At 43.0% G+C, this 10,013-nt stretch overlaps 1 protein-coding gene across 1 annotated transcript in view; it reads left to right on the top strand.

Moving 5' to 3' along the window:
* Positions 1–2,581: 2,581 nt before the first annotated feature.
* The window catches only part of LOC311114482 (protein GPR108-like), a gene marked incomplete at its 3' end in the record, with an annotated part of 14,271 nt that continues 6,839 nt past the window's right edge, over positions 2,582–10,013 (top strand). Inside the window, exons 1-6 of the mRNA XM_084189726.1 lie at positions 2,582–2,849; positions 4,696–4,806; positions 4,904–4,954; positions 6,801–6,886; positions 6,983–7,062; positions 9,599–9,909. Coding sequence (XP_084045852.1) covers positions 2,757–2,849; positions 4,696–4,806; positions 4,904–4,954; positions 6,801–6,886; positions 6,983–7,062; positions 9,599–9,909 — 732 coding nt within the window. The remainder of the gene's footprint in view (positions 2,850–4,695; positions 4,807–4,903; positions 4,955–6,800; positions 6,887–6,982; positions 7,063–9,598; positions 9,910–10,013) is intronic.

The following is a 10,013-nucleotide window of genomic DNA, read 5'->3' as shown; positions in this document are numbered from 1 at the left end:
GTCTGGTTGCCAGGTAACGGAAATGTAGAGCTAAACTCAAATGAAGGTGTGGTGCAGGTGGAAGTAGTAGCATTAGGAATAGAAGTAGAATTACGGGTGTTGCTGTTATTGAATGATGATTATGAAATGTTCTCATCATGTCTTCTAGCTCTATTAGTCTCATCCCTGGTGACCTCCTCATCACAAACAATGATAATGGTTCTGTGTTTAAAATGTATTATGTGTACACCAGCAGCTCCTGTCCAGGTCCAACCCCACGGGCCTGTGGTACCAGTACCAGCAGCTCCTGCAGAGGCCCAGCATCCTGGGCCTGCAGCTCCTGTGATGATTCTCATCAATCTCCACACGATGCCACATAATGACAAAGTGAAAACAGGTTTTTAGACATTTTTGCAAATATATTAAAAATAAAAAACAAATACCTTATAAGTATTCAGACCCTTTGTAATTAGACTTGAAATTGAGCTCAGTTGCATCCTGTTTCCATTGATCATCTTTGAAATGTTTCTACAACTTGATTGGAGTCCACCTGTGGGTAATTAAGTTGATTGGATATGATTTGGAAAGGCACATGATTTGGTCACTGACATAGATCAAGAGTTCATCTGTGGAGATGGGAGAACCCTCAGAAGGACAACCATCTCTGCAGTACTCCACCAATCTGGCATTTATGGTTGAGTGGCCAGACGGAAGCCACTCCTCAGTAAAAGGCACATGACATCCCGCTTGGAGTTTGCCAAAAGGCACATAAAAGGCATTCAGACCATGAGAAAGAAGATTCTCTGGTTTGATGAAACCAAGATTGAACTCTTTGGCCTGAATGCCAAGCGTCACGTCTGAGGAAACCTGGCACCATCCCTACGGTGAAGCATGGTGGTAGCAGCATCATGCTGTGGGGATGTTTTTCAGCTGCAGTATTCAGACCTTTTACTCAGTACTTTGTAGAAGCACCTTTGGCAGCGATTACAGCCTTGAGTCTTCTTGGGTATTTAGCTACAAGCTCGGCACACCTGTATTTGAGGAGTTTCTCCCATTCTTCTCTGCAGATCCTCTCAAGCTCTGTCAGGTTGGATGAGAAGCGTCGCTGCACAGCTATTTTCATGTTTCTCCAGAGATGTTGGATCGGGTTCAAGTCCGGACTCTGGCTGGGCCACTCAAGGACATTCAGAGACTTGTCCCGAAGCCACTCCTGCGTTGTCTTGGCTGTGTGCTTAGGGTCATTGTCCTGTTGGAAGATGAACCTTCGTCCCCGTCTGAGGTCTAGGCCTTTTGGACCTAGATTTGGCGCTCCGGTACCGCTTGCCGTGCGGTAGCAGAGAGAACAGTCTATGACTAGGGTGGCTGGAGTCTTTGACAATTTTTAGGGCCTTCCTCTGACACCGCCTGATATAGAGGTCCTGGATGACAGGAAGCTTGGCCCCAGTGATGTACTGGCCGTACGCACTACCCTCTGTAGTGCCTTGCGGTCGGCGGCCGAGCAGTTGCCATGCCAGGTAGTGATGCAACCAGTCATGTGCCTTTTACTGAGGAGTGGAGTGTTGCAGAGATGGTTGTCCTTCTGGAAGGTTCTCCCATCTCCACGGAGGAACTCTGGAGCCCTGTCAGAGTGACCATCGGGTTCTTGGTCACCTCCCTGACCAAGGCCCTTCTCCCCCGATTGCTCAGTTTGGCCGGGCGGCCAGCTCTAGGAAGAGTCTTGGTGGTTCCAAACTTCTTCCATTTAAGAATAATGGAGGCCACTGTGTTCTTGGGGACCTTCAATGCTGCAGACATTTTTTGGTACCCTTCCCCAGATCTGTGCCTCGACACAATCCTGTCTCGGAGCTCAATGGACAATTCCTTTGAACCCATGGCTTGGTTTTTGCTCTGACATGCACTGTCAACTGTGGGACCTTACATAGACAGGTGTGTGCCTTTCCAAATCATGTCCAATCAATTGAATTTACCAGAGGTGGACTCAAATCAAGTTGTTGAAACATCTCAAGGATGATCAATGGAAAGAGGATGCACCTGAGCTAAATGTTGAGTCTCATAGCAAAGGGACTGAATACGTATGTAAATAAGGATTTCTATTTTTTATTTTTAATACATTTGCAAACATTTCAAAAAACCTGTTTTCGCTTTGTCATTATGGGGTATTGTGTGTAGATTTATGAGGATTTTTATTTATTTCATCCATTTTAGAATAAGGCTGTAACGTACAAAAATGTGGTCTGAATACTTTCTGAATGCACTATATGTTTTAATATTTTAACATTTTCATCACATTCTTTCCCTAAATAAACACATGTATCGCATTCATTCATTAAATCATTTATTCCTTGAAAGAACAAAATGTATGAGATTATTTTGGTCCCAGGTCCCAAAGTGCAGTCATCATCAACAACACCATCATCATCATTTAACTGACTTGGTTCAGTTTGCACCAGACTGATGCATTTTCAACATTAAATATTTATCTAGAAACGATATTCAGTTCTGGATAACAGAACATCGTGTGGGATCAAACCCACCAGTTTCCTCCCGTCCTATACCTTCCCTCCGGTTGGGGGCGCCGTAGCAGAGTGGTCACCGGTTACCCTGATGACGTGTAAGTAGCAATGAGACCAGGAAGTGTGAACTAGGGGAGCTTTATAGTTTTGGAAAATTGATTATTTTCACTTGTTATCAAGGAATATAATTTATTCTGTAGTGAATAGGGGTATACTCTAGTTTTGTAACATATTACCAGCCGGCTAGCTAGCTTGTTAGCTACCATGGGACGACATGGAGGCGTTGGTTTAGCGGTTTTTGTGCTCGTACTGGTGTTGGTCTTTTGCGAAGCAAGAAGACACAAACTCGCCCTAAAGGTAAAATAACACCAATATTGCTTTAACGTTACTTAATGGTCTGTGTTCTCAGGTAATGTGTACTTATAGCCAATAATATACGAAATGGGGATAGTGCTAGCAAAGTTTAAAAAATTTTACTTGTTCAAAATGCATCACGCTAGCTAACTTTCATTTGCACATTTCAGCCATACCTAAGCTAGCTAGCTAACGTGTAGCACATACGTCAGGGGATTTCTGCAACTCTGTTTGCTAGCTGCTATTAGCTAATTACATAGCTAGCTAATTAAATAGCTTGCTAGCGAGGCAACCTTTAATGTGTCTGATTTTTAACAACTAGAAAATGGTCAGTTAGCTAGCTGGCTAACGTTACATCAGCTGAGATGTTAAAGTATTCAGATAGCTACAAAAGCTAGATACACTAACTACAGCCTGAGTGTTCTCATGATCCATTTGCCACATTGATGTTTTCATCCTACAGTTGTCATACTTTCATAACAAATGTCACCTCACTCCTTGCTCCCCCCCCCCCCCCCCCCCATTTATCTCCCTCCATTTCTCTCCCCCATTTCTCTCCCCCATTTATTTCCCTCCATTTCTCCCCCCCTCATTTCTCTCCCGCCCTCTCTCCCCCCTCATTTCTCTCCCGCCCTCTCCCCCCCTCATTTCTCTCCCGCCCTCTCTCCCCCCCTCATTTCTCTCCCGCCCTCCCCCCCTCATTTCTCTCCCCCATTTCTCTCCCCCTCATTTCCCCCCCATTTATTTCCCTCCATTTCTCCCCCCTCATTTCTCTCCCGCCCTCTCTCCCCCTAATTTCTCTCCCGCCCTCTCTCCTCCCTAATTTCTCTCCCGCCCCCCCCTCATTTCTCTCCCGCCCTCTCTCCCCCCCTCATTTCTCTCCCGCCCTCTCTCCCCCCCTCATTTCTCTCCCGCCCTCTCTCCCCCCCTCATTTCTCTCCCCCCCTCATTTCTCTCCCTCAAATTTCTCCCCCCCTCATTTCTCTCCCTCCATTTCTCTCCCCCTCATTTCTCTCCCGCCCTCTCTCCCCCATTTCTCTCCCGCCCTCTCTCCCCCCATTTCTCTCCCGCCCTCTCTCCCCCATTTCTCTCCCGCCCTCTCTCCCCCCATTTCTCTCCCGCCCTCTCTCTCCCCCCCATTTATCTCCTTCCATTTCTCTCTCCCCATTTATCTCTCTCTCCCCATTTATCTCCCTCCATTTCTCCCCCCCTCATTTCTCTCCCGCCCTCTCCCCCCCTCATTTCTCTCCCTCCATTTCTCTCCCCCCTAATTTCTCCCCCGCCCTCTCTCCCCCCTCATTTCTCTCCCGCCCTCTCCTCCCCTCATTTCTCTCCCGCCCTCTCCTCCCCTCATTTCTCTCCCTCCATTTCTCTCCCCCTCATTTCTCTCCCGCCCTCTCCCCCATTTCTCTCCCGCCCTCTCTCCCCCCTAATTTCTCCCCCGCCCTCTCTCCCCCCTCATTTCTCTCCCGCCCTCTCCCCCCCTCATTTCTCTCCCTCCATTTCTCTCCCCCTCATTTCTCTCCCGCCCTCTCCCCCATTTCTCTCCTGCCCTCTCTCCCCCCATTTCTCTCCCGCCCTCTCTCCCCCCTCATTTCTCTCCCTCCATTTCTCTCCCCCTCATTTCTCTCCCACCTTCTCTCTCTCCCTAATTTCTGTCCCGCCCTCTCTCCCCCCCTCATTTCTCTCCCGCCCTCTCTCCCCCCCATTTCTCTCCCGCCCTCTCCCCCCGTCATTTCTCTCTCGCCCTCTCTCCCCCCTCTGTCTCTCGCCCTCTCTCTCGCCCCTCCCTCTCCCTCTTTCCCCCATCCCTCCCTCTCTCTCTCTCTTTCCCATCTCTCTCTTTCAGAATGACAGGAGATTTGTGGTTCATCTCAACACCTTTGGTTTCTTTGCCAACGGAACTCTGGACGTCAACGTTCTCTCCCTGACACTGCCTGAGGACAACGGCAAGCACCCTGTAAGAACAACTGGTGTGTGCAGCTTGCTCTCTCTGGCTGTGTTGTCTCCAGTTAGTGAATTGTATCATTGTTCTCTCTCTCGCTCTCTCTCTCTAGGTGGGATTCAGTCTCTCCAAGTCTCGTGTTAATGGAGTCCTGTCCTACACAGTGAGTAGATCTCATCAAATCAAATCACTTTTGCAACTGTCCTGTTATCTGAAATGAGTGCACGCTCTAGAATGCCCTCCAGCCAATCAAAATCGACTATTCAACAATGCCATAGTATACATTTTACTATCAGTAGATAGGGAGGTAAGATATAGGCTACTGTGTGAGACATTGGGGTGTTTCTCAAAATGCAATCTACCGTGCTCCGATCACTGGAGGGTCGGGGTATGAGTCCAAATCAAAGTATGCGAAACGGAGCACGGAGGGCACTTCTCGGATGCGTACTCCGTTTGTTCATATTTTGAAGCATGCATCGATACTTCAACGGAAAGTGTGAACAGAAATATGACGCAACCACGAAAAAACGATGCAAAATGTATTGAAATTATTTGTTCTGAAGCGAGAGAAAATAAACTCTCACTTTGGAATTAAATGTTGCCCATTCACATCTCATATGTTGCCTGAATACAATATTTTATCTTGATACATCAATAAATACATCCTGTTTTAATTTTGGCATGTTTACCTGCCTACATAGATCGCAAGTCCATAGTAATTAAATAGATATTGCACAATAAAAAATAAACTGTTTTTGCTTTGTCATTATGGGGTATTGTGTGTAGATTGATGAGGGGGGAAAAAAAGATTTGATCCATTTTAAGAATAAGACTGTAACGTAACAAAATGTGGAGAAAGTGAAGGGGTCTGAATACTTTACAAATGCACTGTATGCTAGGTGATACATTATGTTTTACTATCAGTAGATATGCTAGGTGATACATTATGTTTTACTATCAGTAGATAGAGCATGATACATTATGTTTTACTATCAGTAGATATGCTAGGTGATACATTATGTTTTACTATCAGTAGATATGCTAGGTGATACATTATGTTTTACTATCAGTAGATATGCTAGGTGATACATTATGTTTTACTATCAGTAGTAGTGTTGCACGATATACCGGTACCACGGTAATATCACGGTACCAAAACATCATGATACTTATGATACCAACATTTTAGAATACCATAGTACCGTTTCATATGATGCTACCACATTTAGTCTCTTATGTGCCGTTCCAACAATGTCCACTTCACTTTCATGTGAATATCAGCTGTAATCTATTCCTCCATCAGTTCTTTAAATATAATGTAGCCATGATGGCAAGAGGGGATGCAGACCCAGATCAGTCTTCTGCTGTAACACTTGTACATTTGATACATCGGAGCAGTATGCAGAGCGAGCAAAGATGATACGTTGTGTATGGTTTCATCCCTGGTATAACTAAGAGCACAGGCCACGCCAGTCTGATAGGCTTTGCAAGTTCGCTGCCTCGCAGCGATCCCAGAGAGGAAAAACCGCTCCGCAACAGTCAAGCAGCTTTACAGCAAAGAAAACGGCTTCTCTAGATCAAACGGTTCAAAATATGACTCATATTACTGGAGCAACTTTTTTTCTTCCTGCGCCATTTTGATATAATTTCACAAACCATGTCAAGAGCCGTTAAAAAAAAAAAAAAAAAAAAAAAAACTTTTCCCGTACCGCTTATTATTGTTTTGATAACAAACAAGGTTGTTGAGTCATGTTACCTAGCAACCTGGTAACTTGACAGTAGGTCTAGGCTCATCTGATTGGCCCAGGAAGAAAGGAAAAGGATAAGGATCTGCTGTTCATGAGATGTGCTTCAAAGGTAGGATTCATATAGGCCTAATGGAATGTTGTTGTAATGTTTCTAAAAGGTTATGGGAAGGTAATGCTTATAGAAGGATGTGTAGTAATGTTTCTAAAAGGTTATGGTAAGGTAATGCTTATAAAGGTTGTGTTGTAATGTTTGTTCTCCAGGCGGAGGAAACGGAGGTGTGTCCACTCAGCAAACAAAACAGCGATGAGCCCCTCTTCCTCTTCCTCATTGACACCAACAACCTCAGGTAGGGTTGTCTGTCTGTGTGGGTGAGAGGGATCAAATCAGCTGTGTTGTTGTGCCTAGTGAATACATGAACTGTGTGTCCTCCTCTCTCCTGTAGAGTCAATGTGAAGTCTTATGGAGACCAGGACAGCGTCTTGACCAAGCTGAAGACAAACAAGACACTCAATAAAGACTCAGGTCGGCACTAGACACCTCCCTTCAATACAACGCAGTACGATAGCAGTGGCGTAGCGCAGTTCCGGAGGGGTGGGGGTTGTTGCCATGGTGCAGAGAAAAATGTGTTGTTTTATAGCTAATCTCATGCTATTTTGCCATGAGGCTGAGAGAAAATGTTGCTGTTTTAGAGCTCAGAGATACTTGAAAGATGGGACAATTTCAACTTTCCCCCCCCCCACAAATATTTGTCTTAATATTAATTTGAAATATATACACTGAGTGTACAGAACATTCTGAACTTTATAGACCATGAGTGGTCTTGCTGCACTACATGTAATGAGGACATAAAAAAGGGGTCCTTATGGTTTAGCTGCCCCTGCTCATTCCTGATTCATTTAGGATTTTAGACAAATCTGAGGGAGTTGACAATCTCTGGACACCTCTTTTAGGAATCAAAGTTTTGATAGAAATATTCTTTAAAATCCCAGAGGGCTATTGCAAGAAACTACACACAATATTTTGTCAGTTAATATTCATTATTGACAGTTTATAGAATTCTAAACACTTTTTTGGGAGTTTGAAATTGGGATCCTAGAACCAACATGGACATTAATGATATTGAAAGTATTACGAAAATTCCCAAAACAAATATTTTCCCTTATAAAATTCCTTACTAAAGAGTAGTGTTGTCTATTATATAACCTGACTAAAGAGTAGTGTTGTCGTTATATAACCTGACTAAAGAGTAGTGTTGTCTATTATATAACCTGACTAAAGAGTAGTGTTGTCGTTATATAACCTGACTAAAGAGTAGTGTTGTCGTTATATAACCTGACTAAAGAGTAGTGTTGTCTATTATATAACCTGACTAAAGAGTAGTGTTGTCGTTATATAACCTGACTAAAGAGTAGTGTTGTCGTTATATAACCTGACTAAAGAGTAGTGTTGTCGTTATATAACCTGACTAAAGAGTAGTGTTGTCGTTATATAACCTGTCTAAAGAGTAGTTGTCGTTATATAACCTGACTAAAGAGTAGTGTTGTCGTTATATAACCTGACTAAAGAGTAGTGTTGTCTATTATATAACCTGACTAAAGAGTAGTGTTGTCTATTATATAACCTGACTAAAGAGTAGTGTTGTCGTTATATAACCTGACTAAAGAGTAGTGTTGTCTATTATATAACCTGACTAAAGAGTAGTGTTGTCGTTATATAACCTGACTAAAGAGTAGTGTTGTCGTTATATAACCTGACTAAAGAGTAGTGTTGTCTATTATATAACCTGACTAAAGAGTAGTGTTGTCGTTATATAACCTGACTAAAGAGTAGTGTTGTCGTTATATAACCTGACTAAAGAGTAGTGTTGTCGTTATATAACCTGACTAAAGAGTAGTGTTGTCGTTATATAACCTGACTAAAGAGTAGTGTTGTCGTTATATAACCTGACTAAAGAGTAGTGTTGTCTATTATATAACCTGACTAAAGAGTAGTGTTGTCGTTATATAACCTGACTAAAGAGTAGTGTTGTCGTTATATAACCTGACTAAAGAGTAGTGTTGTCTATTATATAACCTGACTAAAGAGTAGTGTTGTCGTTATATAACCTGACTAAAGAGTAGTGTTGTCGTTATATAACCTGACTAAAGAGTAGTGTTGTCGTTATATAACCTGACTAAAGAGTAGTGTTGTCGTTATATAACCTGACTAAAGAGTAGTGTTGTCTATTATATAACCTGACTAAAGAGTAGTGTTGTCTATTATATAACCTGACTAAAGAGTAGTGTTGTCGTTATATAACCTGACTAAAGAGTAGTGTTGTCGTTATATAACCTGACTAAAGAGTAGTGTTGTCTATTATATAACCTGACTAAAGAGTAGTGTTGTCGTTATATAACCTGACTAAAGAGTAGTGTTGTCGTTATATAACCTGACTAAAGAGTAGTGTTGTCTATTATATAACCTGACTAAAGAGTAGTGTTGTCGTTATATAACCTGACTAAAGAGTAGTGTTGTCGTTATATAACCTGACTAAAGAGTAGTGTTGTTGTTATATAACCTGACTAAAGAGTAGTGTTGTCGTTATATAACCTGACTAAAGAGTAGTGTTGTCGTTATATAACCTGACTAAAGAGTAGTGTTGTCGTTATATAACCTGACTAAAGAGTAGTGTTGTCGTTATATAACCTGACTAAAGAGTAGTGTTGTCGTTATATAACCTGACTAAAGAGTAGTGTTGTCGTTATATAACCTGACTAAAGAGTAGTGTTGTCGTTATATAACCTGACTAAAGAGTATCAAGGTTAGCGTTTATTCACGTTGCGTTTATTCACATTTTAGACATTTTAGTCATTTAGCAGACACTCTTATCCAGAGCGACTTACAGTTGGTGAGTGCATACATTGTATTTTATTTTTATATTTTTTCATACTGGCCCCCCGTGGGAAACGAACCCACAACCCTGGCTGCAAACGCCATGCTCTACCAACTGAGCTACACAGGATTCACGTTGCATCATCATCATCATTATGTGCTGTCTTCTGATTGGCTGTGTGTTCAGGTTCCAGGAGAAGAAGAGCGGTAGAGGCCCCTGAGGACGTGAAGGTGAAAGAACAGAAGAAAGATGTAAAGAAAGTGGAGGAAGAAAAGAAAGATGGAGTGATGAAAGAGGGGAAGGAGGAAAAGAAAGATGGAGTGATGCAAGATGGGAAGGAGGAAAAGAAAGATGGAGTGATGCAAGAGGGGAAGGAGGAAAAGAAAGATGGAGTGATGCAAGAGGGGAAGAAGGAGGAAGAGAAGCCAGAACCCAAGGAGGAGAAAGAAGGAAAGGCAGAGTTGAGCAAAATGGAGACTAAAAAACCTACCAACCAGGTGTGTCTCTGTGTGTCTCTCTGTGTGTCTCTCTGTGTGTCTCTCTGTGTGTGTGTCTGTGTCTCTCTCTGCGTGTGTGTCTGTGTCTGTGTCTGTGTCTGTGT

The sequence above is a fragment of the Coregonus lavaretus genome (assembly GCF_964263955.1).
Source record: "Coregonus lavaretus genome assembly, contig: HAP1_SCAFFOLD_803, whole genome shotgun sequence".
Lineage (NCBI taxonomy): Eukaryota > Metazoa > Chordata > Actinopteri > Salmoniformes > Salmonidae > Coregonus > Coregonus lavaretus.
Note: the sequence above shows the minus strand (reverse complement) of the source record. Positions and strands in the feature narration are given on the sequence as shown.